General features: G+C 39.0%; 1 protein-coding gene across 2 annotated transcripts in view; it reads right to left on the bottom strand.

The window, feature by feature from the left end:
* Positions 1–18100: 18100 nt before the first annotated feature.
* The window catches only part of nudt14 (nudix (nucleoside diphosphate linked moiety X)-type motif 14), a 59108-nt gene continuing 58301 nt past the window's right edge, over positions 18101–18907 (bottom strand). For both annotated transcript variants that reach the window (XM_063001356.1, XM_063001355.1), the window contains exon 5: positions 18101–18368. In XM_063001356.1, the coding sequence (XP_062857426.1) occupies positions 18119–18368 (250 nt within the window). In that variant the 3' untranslated portion in view covers positions 18101–18118. The remainder of the gene's footprint in view (positions 18369–18907) is intronic.

Genomic DNA, 18907 nt, shown 5'->3' with positions numbered 1-18907 from the left:
CAATGTTGGTGAACTAGCATAAAAGTCAAGTGAAAAGTTGAGTAAATAACATTTTTCACCCAAGTATTCCTTGACTAGTTGTATAAAACCTTGACCAAAAGTATAAAAGAGCTACCGGACATCTACTGGGCAGTCAGCTCAGGTTCATCTGGCCCTGTGGAGTCACTATGCTCTCATTAGCATACAGATGGACAGTGCGGTATAATCATATTAAGTGTCTTCCCCTTTTTGTCTGTGGGTCACAACTCCAGAGGTGGGCACAATGCTCAGTGCACTTCAAAGGGTCGGTCACACCTGGGAGTGCTGGGTGAAAGGGGGCGGCCGCCCGTGGACAGCTGCACAGATGGCCTCTCGCACTGGTGCACAATGGCCGAGCTGTAAGTGGTCCACGTGTCAGATTACACATAAAATTACTCATCAACATCCACCTCAGTTTGTGCAGCGCAGCATGCGATTGTGGTCGTCACTTTTTCATTATCGTTCTTTTAATTTATGAAAGAAATTGGTTGAATGGTTGGAATCTACAGTGCATAAGGTGGACGTTTATTGGATTGTCCAACTTCTTAAAATAATATAAAGTAAATAATACAATTTTTCCACAATGCTTAAACAGACGAATTAGGGTCTGGTTCCACTGGGAAACACTGGGTGCACTGGGAGCAGGAATATCCTGAAAAGGAACAGGCCATCCTTAAACTATTGCTACAAAGTCTTTTATTCTATGCAACAGATTTTAAACACCCATTGTTAGCAATGAGTGTGTCTAAAACCCCTAAACTCCAACGTTTAAAAGGGGTGTCAACACACGTTTGGTTATATAGTGTAGCTGTCAATCAAAGGTATGAATCAGAATGTCTACTTATGCTCTATCAATAAAGATTACAGTTAAAGCAATGTATCTACTTGGTGGGTACATACATGTGTACCTTCCGTGCCATAAATGTTTCATGGGTTTGAGGTCAGGACTTAATACAGGTCATTGGAGCTTCTCTTAAATGTATAATTGATTTTCTACATCTGCTAGCAATGGGTGTGGCTGAAGCACTTCAGTAAAACCTCAGTAATTAGAAGGGTGTATACATACATTTGGCCAAATTGTGTAGGTGTTTCTAAGTTGTGGCATGTGTATTTAAAGGTTGTAGAGGTACCATGCCCTATCAAAAAGCTTGTGCCAAGAGAAATCTGTCATTTCTGACTCATGGCATTTGTCTTAACTTGTTTTTTTTTTTTGGAATACAGTGAGAAATACAAGGGTTGTAACCTTAAGTTCAGTCCAGCAGTATTTTTGGCGCCACTTGTTGCCCATAGCGCTGATCACTTATCGCCCTGTGTTCACACCGGCAGCGTCATCATCGCCTGTGCGCGTTTGGTTGCTATCATTTAACTGACAAAAACCAAACCAAGGAAAAAAAGTGCATAGAAAATACAATTTGATCACAAATCAGATTTCTTTCCACCCAGTTTTTACCACAAATCAAACATTTTCCCACAAAACTAAAAGTCCTGAAGGTAAATCATATCTATTAATGTCATCCATGTGTAGTCCATCACTGTCTGTGCAGGCAACATGACAAGAAAACTGTTTGTTTTTTGTGATCACTGGCATCTATTTGCAGAAGTTTGACACCACAACTATAATGAGTTTCTCTTCTGTCTCCCGCAGGAAGTATTATCTAGAAACCAAAAACGGAGTGTAGTGTTTCAAGGTGGAGATAATGCATTTTGCACCACTTTTCTCAACTCATTTATGTTGCTGACTCCACCCACTTTGTGTCACCAGCATTTACACTGCCTTCTTGTGATTGCTGGCATCTATTTGCAGAAGTTTGACACCACGACAATAATGAGTTTTTCTTCGTCTCCAGTAGGAACTATTATCTAGAAATCAAAAATGGAGTGTAGTGTTTTTACGCTGGCGGAGATAATGCACGTACCACTCTTCTCAGTGCTCAGTTCTTATTGGTAATCACCACAGTGCTTCAATTCTAATTTGCATAAAGTTAAACTTAGCTTTTTTGTGTAACTAACTCCGCCCACTTTGTGTCAACAATGTTAGTGCTGCCTTCTTGTGATCGCTGGCATCTATTTGCAAAAGTTTGACACCACGACAATAATGAGTTTTTCTTCATCCCCAGTAGGATCTATTATCTAGAAACCAAAAACGGAGTGTAGTGTTTCAAGGTGAAGATAATGCAGGTACCGTTCTGCTCAGTGCTTAATTCCTATTGGTAATCAGCACATTGCTTTGCTTCTAATTTGCATAGAGTTAAACTTTGCTCAACTTTTTTTTTAATGGCAAACTCCACCCACTTCGTGTCACCAATGTTTGCGCTGCCTTCTTGTGATCGCTGGCATCTATTTGCAAGAGTCTGACACCACGACAAAAATGAGTTTTTCTTCATCTCCAGTAGGAACTATTATCTAGAAACCAAAACAGTGTAGTGTTTTACGTTGGCGGAGATAATGCACATAATACTCTGCTTACTGCTCAATTCCTATTGGTAATCACCACATTCACTTTGCTCAACTTTTTAATGTTGCTGACTCCGCCCACTTTGTGTCACCAGCATTTATGTTGCCTTCTTGTGATCGCTGGCATCTATTTGCAGAAGTTGGACACCACAACTCAGTTTTCGATAGGAACTATTATCTAGGAACCAAAAACGGAGCATGGTGTTTCAAGGTGGAGATAATGCACATGCTCAATGCTTAATTCTTACACCTTCTAGCCCCAGAAATCACCAGCTCTAATTAAAAACAAACGATAGCCGGTAGCTTTGTCGTGTTCCATTGCTGCCGGTCTAAACATAGAGTTAAAGCTACATAGCGTAGTTGCCAGTCACAAGTATGAATCAGAATGTCTACTTACACTCCATCAATACAGAATACAGTTAAAGTTGTTTACTTATTTGGAAGGTAAATACCTAAGAACTCATAAATGAATGAGGTGTTACAGTAGGCCCCAAATATATCAACAGAATTCACTTTTTCACAGTAAAATGGCATGTGGAAGGTGTAAAGTGGGGTGGAGTGAGGGGAGGGTTGGCAGGCATCCTTCTCCTTTTTTGAGCCTCTTCCCAACATAACATCAATGCACGGGCCTTTACGTGATACCAGACAAAGAACAAAGCGATTGCTCTGATGTTTTTTTGGACGTTAGCAGATGCTTTCACTGACACTGAGCCAGCTAGGCAGACAGGAAGCCACGCGTCTTACCAAAGAAGATCGTGAGGGGGTGTGCTATGACCTGTTGCCATCTTGTTCCCTGGCAACGAGTTCTCTCAAGCAACGCCGATTGGACTATAAAACTTTTGAGGAATGCAGTAGGTGGTTAGAAGTCAAGACTGATCAAGTTCATTTCTTCCAAAGAATTGTGTCTCAGAGACTGTACTTATATGTGCTGAAAGGAATCTTGTTTTCCAAAACCTTCTATTTATCCATCACACTCATCACTGCAGATTTAGCTTTTTGGGAAATTGTATTTTCCTCATGGGGGTTAGTACGTCATTTATATATATTTATATTTTGTTTATGAATTTTCTCCCCTTTTTCTCCCTTTTAGCGCATCCAATCGCCCGATTGCGTCGTGCTTCCTCTCCACCAATGCCAATCCCTGCTCTGATTGAGGAGAACGAAGCTAACCCATGCCCCCTCCGACATGTGGGCAGCATGCCATATGCATCTTATCACCTACACTTTGACAAGTGCAGTGCAGCTCAGCGCTGTGTACGGAGAGACACACCCTGAGATCACTCTTTTCTCATCTCTGTGCAGGTGCCATCAATCAACCAGCAGAGGTCGTAATTGCACCAGTCATGAGAGAGAGACCCCATCCGGCTTAGTCCCGCCCATATCTGAACAGCAGGCCAATCGTTGTTCATGTGGCCACTCAGCCTAGCCGGCAGGCAGTATTCGAGATCCCAGCTCTGGTTCCAACATGTGTTTTTACCGCTGTGCCACCTAAGCGGCCAGTACGTCATCTTTTTAAGGATGTAATAACAAATTTGTGAACCCTTTGGCTGTACCTGGATATTTGCAAGAATGGTCTAATCTTCAACTAAGCCTAAATAAAAGCTAAAAACAAACCAACAACACAAACAATGATGCTTGAACACATCATGTACAGTCCAGGATGTAAAATGTTGTAAATCTATTTAGTGACTGCTCAGATGGATAGACCATATGGACAAAAGTATGCGGACACCTGACCATTAGCTTGTTGGACATTATCTTCCAAAACAATGAGCGTTAACTTGAAGTTGACAACCTTCTTGCAGCTAAAATAGCTTTTTTTTTTTGCTTTTTTGGGGAATGATTAATGACTGTGTTTAAAAACTGCTGTCCTTAAAACAGTATTTCTGAGATCAGGCACCAATTTTGGAAAAGAAGGCCTGGCTTGCCACCAGGGTTTCAATTTATCCCAAAGGTAATTCATGGCTTTGAGTTCAGGACTCTGTATGTATGTAGGTTCTTCAGAAAGTTTCTGCACTTTTTTAACTAGCGTGTAGCCACTGATGCACCGCTGCTTTTACATCATCATCACATGAAAATCTTCTTCCCCTTAAAGCTTCTTTGAGCAACCAAAAAGTTGGAAATCAGATGGTGCTAAATCCGGACTAAAAGTCTCTTAGACACAACCAATGACTACTCCTCCCACCCTCACCATTTCCAACCAAAATATAAAAGTACAGAAACTCTTTGAAGATCTCTCGTATAATTGATTTTATACATCTGCTAGCAGTGGGTGTGGCTAACGCACTTCAAAATTTTATAATTAAAAGAGTGTATACATACTTTTGACCAAAATGCGTTTCTAAGTTGTGGTGTGTAGATTTAAGGGTGGGACAGGTAACATGCCCTATCAAAAAGCTTGTGCCAAGATTAAATAGTCATTTCTGGGTATTGTGCACAGAGATTTTGTGAGACTCTTTAAATCTTTTGTTGATTTTATGCACTGTAGATGGTATAAAATCTACCAAATAACCTTCCATTGAAACATGCTTTTCCTAAACTGACTAGTCTTCACCCACACTTGCTCACAAAGGTCTATCCCTTACCTGGATGCTGCTGTTATAACCCAGCATGACTGCATGGTTTTAACATTTTACAATGTCCCTAGTCTTAAACTGGTTCTGTTGACACTTTTTAAAAATGTGTCGCAGTAAAATATAGTTAAGAAACTGAAAGGGCGTAAATATTCAAAATATTTAGACAGATTTGAATTCACGGTGAACAAAAATTTTTTACAACAGGCAGATTGTTAGTCATTTTCAAATATAATAGGAGAAAATAATTAGCAGGTATCGCGGTCTCTTGACGCGTGTGGTGTCGTTACGCTCAGTTTGCAAGAATTCATTTTTGGCAGCATGCCCCGACTCTCTATCTAAGCTTTCAGTTTTACCTGAACAGCCTTACTCAGTTTCTTCTGATATGTCTGACAGGATCTTACGACAGCATATTAGGGCCACTGTAAAAAATATTTTTAAGTTTTGATTTCGAGAATAAAATCATATAAGTTTCGATTTCAAGATTAAAGTCAAAATATTATAAGAATAAAGACGAAATATTATGAGAATAAAGTCGAAATATTATGAGAATAAAGTCGAAATATTATGAGAATAAAGTCGAAATTATTTTGAGATTAAAGTCGAAATGATTATGAGAATAAAGTGGAAATATTATGGCCAGAGAGTGTGCAGCCGTCGTGGGCTTGTCAGTTCAGAGAAGCACAGGTCTCAGTACCGGGATCGGCACGCATGCACCGAGGGCAGCTTATAATGAGTGTTACTGTGGTTATCCAATAACCCGCGATTATTTTTGGGTGGCTTGTATTGTACCCTTCCATCCACATGACATGATGACTATAAATGTCAATGCAATTATTTAACGATGCCGTACGGCTTTAGTTTATCGTACGAGTCCATAAGGCTCAGTTGAAGTACTGGCGACAACACAGACACTGAGCGAACCGGTGGCACATGTTCTTCTAAATAAACCCAGTTTATTACAAAGCTGTTTCAGTGTCCTTATACTAATAACAAACTGGTGCTGATGTGCCAGGGGATCGAGGATTTCTTTATTTGTGAAACCGATATGAAAGTATAACAAATCATGAACATCCCTCATTTAACACAAGGAGGTTGCTATTTCGACTTTAATCTCGTAATTATTTTGACTTTAATCTTGTAATTATTTCGACTTTATTCTGATAATATTTTGACTTTAATCTCAAAATCGAAACTTATGCGACTTTATTCTCAAAATCGAAACTATTTTTCTTTAAAGTGGCCCTTATACGCCATTGTAGGATCTTGCCTCAATATTGCAAGCTTATTAAGTATTATGCTAATGAATTCAGGTATTTTACTAACAAATCAATAAGGGTGTTTATTTGTACATTAAATCAATTAAGTTATGTTTTACAGATGTGTTTTAACTAGGGCTGGCTTGATACCACTTTTTCATGTCCGATACGATGCTGATACTGCAAATTGAGTATCTGCCGAAATCGATACCAATCCGATATCGTCATTTCTCCTCTTAAACAACTAAGCAGTAATAATACATGTCTCAATGCACCATGGTTAAACTAGCTATCTAAATAACAATGCTCAGACTGTGAAACAAATATTCTGAAGGAATAAAAACAGAACCTACAACATCACACTTATGCAAAACTGCTCTTTTTATTTTAACTTTTACAAACTTAACATTTAGCAACATTTTTGGTTTCACTTACGTTCGAGCTGTTGTTCACGTGACACATCTCGCTTTACGGCGTGTCGTCCAAAGTGTCTACAATTGGAAGATGTGGATGTCAATCAAACGCAATGGACCAATTAGAATTGACGCAGAGTTGATTATTAAACCCTGCTGGATTTTGAAGAGGACATCTGTGGCTAAACGGGAAACAGTGTAGTTTGTTTTATTTCATAACACTAATGGATTAATTGTTGAGGATGTGAGAGATCTCCAGGCCGGGACAGGATAGGTTTTCTTTATCTCAGGTGAGTGATGTATCATTTATAAAGTGATTTTTATTGTGTTTAAACAGTGTTTTTAGATGTGGCAGTAGTAGATGATTTATTTTTAATGATAAAAGTTTAAGTAGATCAGTGTGTTTTAATTTCTGAATGGCTGTTGCAGATGAGTTGTATATCAGTGGCACATGTTAATGATGTCATCAAGATGCACCTTGTTACGGAAGTTGCTGAGTGAGCTGGCAATAAATGGCACTCTGTTGGAACGTATCCTGGTGTGTTATTTGCTTTACACACAAACAATGGCCTTATTTAGACTGTTATTTACAAGTGTTATTTACATTACGCGACAGTATCGGATTGGATTACACTTTTTTTTCCTTCCGATATCCGATCCAGTGATTTGGGCCAATATTGGACCGATACCGATACAGAGTATCGGATCACTGCCAGCCCTAGTTTAAACTTAAGTCTCCTTTGTGCAGTATGTTTAGTGATTAAAAATTATTATTAAGTGTGACAAAGTTTCAGTAACAGAGACAACAGGAAAAGGAGCATTTGCTTTTAACACTAGCGTATATACAGTATGATAAATACCACTGAAGCTGATTTGGAAAGACATAGAACACTTAGCACAGTGAAAAATAAACGAATCAGGCATGGCAGACACGGTTAAGCACTTTGCCCTTCCTCATGCATGCTCATTGTGTGCCTTGTTTTGTGCTGTGCTGTTGCCATAGCAAAGCTGTGGCACTTGTACTTAGTTACTTGATGCTATTATTTGTGTCCCTTCTCCCCAACCACCTGTCCCACCCCCACAATCCTTTACACATCCATCAGCAACATGGTCTAATGATTACCGCTGTACCTATTAGAAAAAGAGAGAACACAAACATCGCCTTGACAACTTACCCTCACTCACAGGTCCTACAGAGACACTTCATTTCGGCTTGCTCCAAACCCCAGAGCATTGACGGGAGAGGATGGGGACCTGACAAATTGTCCCTGTTTAAATTAAGAAGACAAAAGCATTTCACTATATTACAAACTATATTAAAAGTCACATGGATGTACATCAAATTTCAGAAATAATAGTATATATACAGTATATATATATATATATATACAGTGTATCACAAAAGTGAGTACACCCCTCACATTTCTGCAAATATTTTATTATATCTTTTCATGGGACAACACTATAGAAATAAAACTTGGATATAACTTAGAGTAGTCAGTGTACAACTTGTATAGCAGTGTAGATTTACTGTCTTCTGAAAATAACTTAACACACAGCCATTAATGTCTAAATGGCTGGCAACATAAGTGAGTACACCTTACAGTGAACATGTCCAAATTGTGCCCAAAGTGTCAATATTTTGTGTGACCACCATTATTATCCAGCACTGCCTTAACCCTCCTGGGCATGGAATTCACCAGAGCTGCACAGGTTGCTACTGGAATCCTCTTCCACTCCTCCATGATGACATCACGGAGCTGGTGGATGTTAGACACCTTGAACTCCTCCACCTTCCACTTGAGGATGTGCCACAGGTGCTCAATTGGGTTTAGTCCATCACCTTTACCTTCAGCTTCCTCAGCAAGGCAGTTGTCATCTTGGAGGTTGTGTTTGGGGTCGTTATCCTGTTGGAAAACTGCCATGAGGCCCAGTTTTCGAAGGGAGGGGATCATGCTCTGTTTCAGAATGTCACAGTACATGTTGGAATTCATGTTTCCCTCAACAAACTGCAGCTCCCCAGTGCCAGCAACACTCATGCAGCCCAAGACCATGATGCTACCACCACCATGCTTGACTGTAGGCAAGATACAGTTGTCTTGGTACTTCTCACCAGGGCGCCGCCACACATGCTGGACACCATCTGAGCCAAACAAGTTTATCTTGGTCTCGTCAGACCACAGGGCATTCCAGTAATCCATGTTCTTGGACTGCTTGTCTTCAGCAAACTGTTTGCGGGCTTTCTTGTGCGTCAGCTTCCTTCTGGGATGACGACCATGCAGACCGAGTTGATGCAGTGTGCGGCGTATGGTCTGAGCACTGACAGGCTGACCTCCCACGTCTTCAACCTCTGCAGCAATGCTGGCAGCACTCATGTGTCTATTTTTTAAAGCCAACCTCTTGATATGATGCTGAACACGTGGACTCAACTTCTTTGGTCGACCCTGGCGAAGCCTGTTCCGAGTGGAACCTGTCCTGGAAAACCGCTGTATGACCTTGGCCACCATGCTGTAGCTCAGTTTCAGAGTGTTAGCAATCTTCTTATAGCCCAGGCCATCTTTGTGGAGAGCAACAATTCTATTTCTCACATCCTCAGAGAGTTCTTTGCCATGAGGTGCCATGTTGAATATCCAGTGGCCAGTATGAGAGAATTGTACCCAAAACACCAAATTTAACAGCCCTGCTCCCCATTTACACCTGGGACCTTGACACATGACACCAGGGAGGGACAACGACACATTTGGGCACAATTTGGACATGTTCACTGTGGGGTGTACTCACTTATGTTGCCAGCTATTTAGACATTAATGGCTGTGTGTTGAGTTATTTTCAGAAGACAGTAAATCTACACTGCTATACAAGCTGTACACTGACTACTCTAAGTTATATCCAAGTTTAATGTCTATAGTGTTGTCCCATGAAAAGATATAATGAAATATTTGCAGAAATGTGAGGGGTGTACTCACTTTTGTGATACACTGTATATATACTGTATATATATGCATATTACATAAATTACAAACAGCAAAGTCATAGAGATGACTGAGATCATTGACAAGCTCCTCCCGTGTAATTCTGGACTGACCTCACCTTTCTCAGAATCATTCTTACCCCACCAGGTGAGATCTTGCATGGAGCTCCAGAGCGAGGGCGATTGACTGTGATCTTGTATTTCTTCCATTTTCGAATTATCGTGCCAACAGTGGTCTCTTTCTCACCAAGCTTCTTGCTGATGGTCTTGTAGCCCATTCCAGCCTTGTGCAGGTCTACAATCTTGTCCCTGACGTCCTTTGATAGCTCTTTGGTCTTGCCCATGGTGGTCGAGAGATTTGAACGGAAGAAACTGATTCTGTGACAGGAGTCTTTTATACAGGGACAGGACTAATTTGTGTGCCTCATGGGCACATAACCGGTCTGTGGGGGTCAGAATTCTTGCTGGTTGGTAGGGGATCAAATACTTATTTCCCTTAATTAAATACAAATTAATTTATAACTTTTATTTAATGTTTTTTTTCTGGATTTTTTGTTGATATTCTCTCTCTCTGTTAAAATAAACCTTCCATAAAAATTATAGACTGTTCAAGTCTTTGTAAGGGGGTAAACTTACAAAATCAGCAGGGGATCAAATACTTATTTCCCCCACTGTATATATATATATACAGTCATGTGAAAAAGTTAGGACACCCCATGAGAACCTTTGTCTTTTTGAACATATTTTAAATTGATTGTGAGGAAAAAGTTAGGACACCTTATGCCCTAATAGCTGGTGTTTCCCCCTTTGGCCAAAATAACCTCAATTAGACGTTTCCTATAACCATCTACCAGTCTCTGATATCAACTGAAAGAAAGTTTTTCCCACTCCTCCATGCAGAATTTCTTCAGCTGTGTGAGGTTTGAAGGGTTTCTTGCATGCACAGCCCGTTTAAAATCCCCCCACAGCATCTCAACAGGGTTAAGATCCGGGCTTTGACTTGGTCATTCCCGAACTCTCCATTTATTTCTTTTGAGCCATTCCTTGGTGGATTTACTGGAATGTTTTGGGTCGTTGTCATGTTGCATGGTCCACCTCTGCTTCAGGTTCAGTTTTTGGACAGATGGTCTTACATTCAAGCACCCTCTGATACAGTGAAGAATTCATTGTGGACTCTATAATGGAGAGCTTGCCAGGCCCTGCTGCTGAAAAGCAGCCCCAAACCATGACATTTCCACCTCCATGCTTCACAGTTGGTATGAGGTTCTTGTTCCCAAATGCTGTGTTTGGTTTGCACCAAACATGTCTTCTGTTACTGTCCCCAAATAATTCAACTTTTGATTAATCTGTCCAAAGCACATTGTTTCAGAAGTCCTGGTCTTTGTCTAGGTGTTCTCTGGTAAACTTAATCTTGCCCTGATGTTTTTTTGGGGTTTCCTCCTTGCACACCTCCAATGAAAATCAAACTTTCAGTCTCTTTCTGATGGTAGATGCATGTACCTTGACATCAACTGTGGCAAGAGCTAGCTGTAGGTCCCGTGATGACATTGTAGGATTATTGGAGATTTCTTTACGCATCTTGCGGTCTGCTCTTGGGCTGAACTTGCTAGGACAGCCTGACCTGACCATGTTGGTAGTTGTTTTAAATGTTCTCCACTTGTAAATGATTTTCCGGACAGTGAAATGGCTGATTTCTAATTGTTTTGAGATCTTTTTAAATCCCTTCCCAGACTCATATGCATCTACAACCTTCTTTCTGAAGGCCTCAGAGAGCTCTTTAGATCTCACCATGGTGATACCACTCACTTCAACAATCAAGAGCAAACCAAACTAATGTCTGAGGTTTAAATAAAACTCCAATGTCCTCTAACGATGGTCTAATCATTGCAGCTGATGTGGTGCACCGGATTCTAATTTTAGACATTTTAAGTAGTAATAAATGTGGGGGTGTCCTAACTTTTTTCTCACAATAAACTTTCATTTTTGTTCATTACATTTTACAACTTGTGTTTAAAAGTAATTTTTTAACATTTTATTTGTTTAGTTATATAAGCTCCATCTCTCAGTACTGTTCAAATGAAGCTCAAATGTTCATATGTTTAAATATGTTCAAAAAGACAAAGGATTTCATGGGGTGTCCTAACTTTTTCACATGACTGTGTATATATATATATATATATATATATATATATATATATATATATATATATATACATATATATATTTATTTATATATACAAATATGTAATATAAAATAAATATACAGTATATGTAATATATGCATATTACATACATTACAGTGAAGTCACATAAATTAAGACTCCCCTTCTATTGATCATTAACCCTCCCATTTTTTTAACCTCATTCACCAATTCATTTGTCAACTGGTGTCTCTCTTTCATCGCTGCAGCCACCCCCACCCCTGCTTGTGAAGGGCTGAGGCTCTCCATGGATTGCTTCTTTTCACCTGTGAGGGGCGGGGTCTCACACACTCGAGAGCTCAAGATCCCAGCACTGGTGGGCTAGTGTGTTTTACAGCTGCACCACCAATTTATCTGTGTGTATCTGCCACAACTACTGCTACAAAGTGAAATAAATCAAGTCAAGTCAAGTCAAGTCAACTTTATTTATATAGCGCTTTTTACAATATACATTGTCTCAAAGCAACTTTACAAAATCCAGGACCAACAGATACAAAAACCCCTGTTGAGCAAGCCGAGGGCGATATAATCAATTATATTGATTATATATGCTTTCAACCTTGCAGCAATAGTTTAGGGAAGGTTCTTTCCTGCTACAGCATTACTGTGCCCCTGTGCACAAAGCAGGGTTTATAAAGACATGAAGAAAAGTTTGGTTTAGTCTGGACAGTTTCTGTAGTTCCTTTACAGATGCCATTTTTTTCACTATTACACTCCAACACCATGACAGACTTTTGAACTTTGTGTTGATGATAACTAAGATGGTCATTTTCCTCTTTGGCATGGTGAAGATTATCTTCATAAACAGTACTTCCAAAAAGTGGATTTATCAGACCACACAGACACAGAATTGTCAGTTTTACATGGCCTGTATTGCGATTTTTAAATGTTTTTCAGGAATAGTTTTGATTTAACAGGATGTGTAAAAATTTTACTTTTACTTTTAATACCATACAATTCTCCAAAATATTTTGGCATGCTGAAGCATTATTTCCCTTCACTGGAACAAAAAGATCTAGGCCACTACCTGAAAAACAACCTCTTTACAGCTGGCACAATTCAGTCAGGCAGGTAACGTTCTCTCGGTACTCGCCAAACCTGGAGCTTTGTCATGCCACACAACACATTTCCACTGCTCCTGAGTCCAGTGGCAGTATGCTTTACACAACTCCATCCAAAGCTTGGCATTGCGCTTAGTGATGTAAGGCTTGCATGCAGCTGCTTATCTATGAAAACCCATGCCATGGAGCTCCCGGCACACTTCATGAACTGACTTGTTGCAACAGTGGCATCCTATTACAGTACCATGCTCAAGTTCACTGAGCGCTTTAGAACGACCCGTTCTTTCACAAATGTTTGTAAAAGCAGACTGCATGGCTTGGTGATTAATTTTATAGACCTCTGGCAACGGGACTAAATGAAACATCTGAATTCAATGATTAAGACGTGTGTCAATGGTCTGGTTGTGTATGCTGAGGACTAACAACAATATTAGATGCAGTGTACCCAATACCTTAGACTTCTTCCCCACTGCCACATTAAATTATAGTCACTAAAGTGTTAAAACGTTTGCCCATGTTATTATATTTTACTGCCCAAATAAAAAAGAGCTATGATCTGCATCCTGGCTGGCAAGAGTTTAATCTCGTAATTATTTCGACTTTAATCTCGTAATTATTTCGACTTTAATCTCATAATCATTTCGACTTTAATCTCGAAATTGAAACTTAAAAAAACATTTTTCTTTAAAGTGGCCCTAATATGCCGTCGTATCTTAGCACCTATAATAAGCAGCACAATTGGTGACAGAATAGTAAACAATGTTGTACTGTGTAAACTTTAATACCAACCAACATTATGTCAACATAGATCAACGTTCTACTGCAACGTAAACAGTTCTCAATAATCAGAGTAAGTCAGTCAACGGCCTGATTGATGTTTATTCACCAACACTGTACCCAGATCAGTATAATACACACTGCTCATGCAATACTTAATAATTCAATGCATAATAAAATGCATAGACTACATTTAAAATACAATTAAAGTTAAATCTATAAACATTTTGTTGCTGAAGTATAGACACAGTATAGACATTAATATCCAGCATAGGAATTACAGGATTACATTTCATCAGACTGTACACAAAAAGTTTAGTAATATGACTTGTATTAAAAATTTAAATGCATTTCTGTATTGATTTTTATGCCAATGCTATGTTTTTTACTTGCAAATAAACAATTCACAGATATGACTGAACATGTTTTTGATTTGCTGAACAACAGCTAAACAATTTGGCTTTGTAAAACATGCCCTAAACAAATTAATTACAATTATTATAAATAATGGCATATCTGTTCTTCTGGTATAAGTGAAAAGATGGAACAAATCGCCAAAGATTGTATTATACACGCTTTATGTATTTTTTTCTACCACACAAAAAAACATTTAAGACCTTCAAACTGCTTCGTCTGTTGATGTCTTGTTCAGCACAACAGCAAAACATTATTAACAAACTTTAACTAAATCTTACACTGTATTTTTTCAAATAATATAATAATATTAAAGAATGAATGTTTTTTATCAGTGTTGTATTACAGATATTACCACTAACAACCAAATGTATTATTTAAAATTATTTCAACACCAAGAACACAAACAAAACAGCTAAAATCAGTATAAAATAAAGTTTTGTTTAATGGCTTGTTACAGTTTCTCTCAAGAAATTTAATCAAGTAACTACACCGATAAGCCATAACATTAAAACCACCTCCTTGTTTCTACACTCACTTTGTAGTTCTACAATTACTGACTGTAGTCTATTTCTCTACATACTTTTTTTTTTTAGCCTGCTTTCACCCTGTTCTTCAATGGTCAGGACCCCCACAGAGCAGGTATTATTTGGGTGTAGGATCATTCTCAGCACTGCAGTGACACTGACATGGTGCTGGTATGAGTGGATCAGACACAGCAGCGCTGCTGGAGTTTTTAAATACTGTGTCCACTCACTGTCCACTCTATTAGACACTCCTACCTAGTTGGTCCACCTTGTAGATGTAAAGTCAGAAACGTCGCTCATCTATTGCTGCTGTTTGAGTTGGTCATCTTCTAGACCTTCATCAGTGGTCACAGGACGCTGCCCACAGGGCGCTGTTGGGTGGATGTTTTTGGTTGGTGGACTATTCTCAGTCCAGCAGTGACAGTGAGGTGTTTAAAAACTCCATCAGTGCTGCTGTGATTTATCCACTCATACCAGCACAACACACACTAACACACCACCCCCATGTCAGTGTCACTGCAGTGCTGAGAATGATCCACCACCTAAATAATACCTGCTCTGTAGTGGTCCTGTGGGGGTCCTGACCATTAAAAAACAGCATGAAAGGGAGCTAACAAAGCATGCAGAGAAACAGATGGACTACAGTCAGTAATTGTAGAACTACAAAGTGCTTCTATATGGTAAGTGGAGCTGATAAAATGGACAGTGAGTGTAGAAATAAGGAGGTGGTTTTAATTATATAGGCTGATCGGTGTATAACGTAGTACAAACACAATCATAAAAGGTGCAGGAATAACAATATGTACATTAAACTATCTGAGCCACAGAAATTTAATGGAAATTTAAAAAACGCATAAACTGCATCAATGACCAAGTATTAGTTTCCAAGATTCATGTAAGTCAGCATCTGAATCAAAAAGCAACATTGATTATGTCAAATATGTATTTAGAATAAATACCACTCTGTGCTAGGATAGTATTACTATTATGATTGTTAATATTATTTTTGCTTGTTTGTTTCATAATGTGGTGGTTCCAGTGGTTAGGGGATTAATACCCACCATTCCTACGTTATATACAATTTACAATTTAATAGTAAATAATTTAGGGAGAAATGGTAAAATGTGGATTGAGAGGGTGTTCTGGATTATTCTAGGGAAAGTGTTTTGCTAACTGCTAGAATGCATGGTTAAGGAATTGACACTGTACATTATTAAGTACTATTTACTATTATGCTTAACACTATAGAATTTTTAGAATACAATTATAAAGAAGCTACAGCTATGATTAATATTAAACACAGTATTACAGATGTTGCATGGTGTTTTTAAATGGCTTTTTAAAGGCATTTCTAGTCTAAAATGCCCAAACTGATGAAATATAATGAGTATGCAAATATTTCCTTATTGGCATGTAATGATATCTGTGCACAATATATTTTCTTGCAAAAACGTCCTACAAAAGCAGAGCACAAAAGCACAATTCCAATAAAGCATCAGCTTAATGTTACATATTGATTAGAAAGAATATCTCTAAACCTGAATGCCCCCAAAGACTGTTTTGTACCTGAGATGTCTGCAAGTACTTGGCTATTCTTTGTACATATAAGAACTCTATTACTGTTGACTGTGAATAATCTAATCTGCACTTTAGTTCAGTAGCTGCCTGTATGTTAGCAAAATAATCACCTGCATCTTAATCTTTGGGGAATGTCCTAGTGAAAGTTGGGTATGAACAGTGCCAAAAACAAGCTTTCCCACAGGCTTACAGAGAACTTTAATTCACAGCTAAAGCAAACGTCTCTAATGTTATGGTGATATTTCAGAAATAGAGTTACCCTTTGACGCAGTTCTTTCCAGGGTGTTTCAAAGCATTGGTGTAGTTTTTCTCTCCTTTTTCACTACTTTTACACTTTCACTATGTTCTTGCCTCATAGTGTTTATTCATTGCCAAAAAAATGTTTTAACTGCAATTAATGTGTTTTTAACTCTCACCCCGAGAGCTTGCATCCATGGTTATAAGAGACGGATATTCTGGCAGATTTGGATGTACTTAATTTCCCTGTACAATCTGGTGACCTCTGTAGCAGAGCACATTTCTACTTTGCCATGTATGAACCTTCTGGCTGCATCTTCCGTCTGTTCTTAAAAGGGCTCTCAGCAAACTTCTTTCTCTGTATTCTTCAATTGTCCATGCAGGCCAGACAACAGGGTTTCCTTTTGCAGCGGCAATATAAAACCTTCCCTCCATGTCTGTATAGGGCCTGGCACTGCCTGGCCGGAACTCAAACCCTTGGTGGTGGTGGTCAGGCTGATGCACCATCAGAGCTCTTCAAATAGCTTTTAAGGGCCATAAGTAAATATTAAAGAATACAAGTAGTCGATAAATTCATGGAGAAAATCTGTATTGTAACTGTGTACTATACAGGGACCAGATTCAGTTTTGGCTCTGATCATTGACATAATGGCAACCAGCTGCCTGCAGTTCTTGCCTTTGAGATTGTCAGGTTTTACCTGAGTAGAGCCATTGTAATGAGTATTTTTAATCATGTCTTGACCGTCTGTCCTAACAAAACACTACATACCGGAGGTAGCTCATCAGGTATAAAGTATTTAAAAGCAGAGATCCCCTTCCAAACATCCCAGATGAATCCTAAGATAGGAATCTAACCCGATCTCTATGTAACACTAATGAGTTTTCGATCATTTCATTTCATTAAGTATACGAAAATGTGAAAAACATTTCATTCATTAATTGTCAATAAACTCTTGATCCTGATAAAAATCATGGCAGGCCTGATGCCCCCTGGAAACACTGGGCACAAGGAGGAAATACACACTGGACAGCCACTCAGCCATTGCAGGACACCAAACACTCAGCCATACACCTAATTATTTACATACTGAGGCAATTCAGAGCAAACTATTTATCTTCTGCATCATTTTGGGAGGTGAAGGGAAATCAGAGTTCCCACCAAAAACCTATGTGATCAAGAACCTTACATAAAGAGGTTTTGACCCATGTCCCATGGACATAGGTGCTGGCCCATGCCACCTAAAAATTGTCCGTAGACGTTACATATACACTACAGATACAGAACATAGAGATTAAAAAAACTAAATTAAGAAAACAAACAAATAATAAAATAAAAAAATAAAATGGCAATTTCATTTAAAGACCATGATAAAATATGTAAAAAAAACTGCCAGCAACTTAAAAACGAGACTTTTTTTTAACACAAATACACAAAACACTGTAAAGTTCTAATTCATCATACTGGTACTTGTCAGCTACCAAAATAACATTTTAGTTATTAGTTTGAGCCGAAATCCAAAACCGGTCAGTGAAAGTATATAAAATTAGGAAAAAGAAGTACACACTGAATCAACTGTAATAAAAATCGTACATAAGGAGCTGCAGGGGTTAAGAAAGTATCACAACTGTCATTTATTACACATTAGTGGAGATCTTATACTTGGGTGCAATGTTGTTATGGAACCACATGAAGCTGAAAACAACCCCCATGGTTTTTGGGATGCTCTCATTATAGGCGAAAGTCATGGCCTCGTGGAGGGGTACTTTAACCACCTCGATCAGTTCTCCTTCTTGAGGTTCTCCACCACCCTCACCAACTCGGTTCTCTTCTGTTACCTCCGCATAGAACATGGTCTGCTTGGCTCCTGTGACACCCACCCCCGACCTGTGAGGCAGACAGAGGTAGCAGATGATTGTGGTGTAACTTTTCTACATGGAAATACATAACAGAGCTAATCAAGACTAGTACAACTGCAGTGTAAACACTGAACTGGTATTACTGAGTAGGAATATACTGAGGTGAGTTATTAAACCAGTACCACAGTAAACAAACAACAAGATGGGTATGTTTTAAAGACGTGTGTCAGCTTTGTATGGACAGTACTATTATTAAAAGAAGTCTGTAATGAGCACTGCACCAAGTAAAGCCTGATAATACATGTTTACAGCATAAACTCATGTACCCTTAAACTCGACTTGTGTGCGACTGCTACTTTGTTGGGGTGGAACAGTGGCTAAGTGGGTAGCACTGTCACCTCACAGCAAGAAGGTACTGGGTTCGATCCCCAGGTGGGGCGGTCCGCATCCTTTCTGTGTGGAGTTTGCATGTTCTCCCCGTGTCCACATGGGTTTCCTCTGGGTGTACCGGTTTCCTCCCCACAGTACAAAAACGTGCAAGTGAGGTGAATTGGAGATACAAAATTG

Source organism: Trichomycterus rosablanca, chromosome 9 (assembly GCF_030014385.1).
Source record: "Trichomycterus rosablanca isolate fTriRos1 chromosome 9, fTriRos1.hap1, whole genome shotgun sequence".
Lineage (NCBI taxonomy): Eukaryota > Metazoa > Chordata > Actinopteri > Siluriformes > Trichomycteridae > Trichomycterus > Trichomycterus rosablanca.
This window is presented reverse-complemented; position numbering and strand designations above follow the sequence as displayed.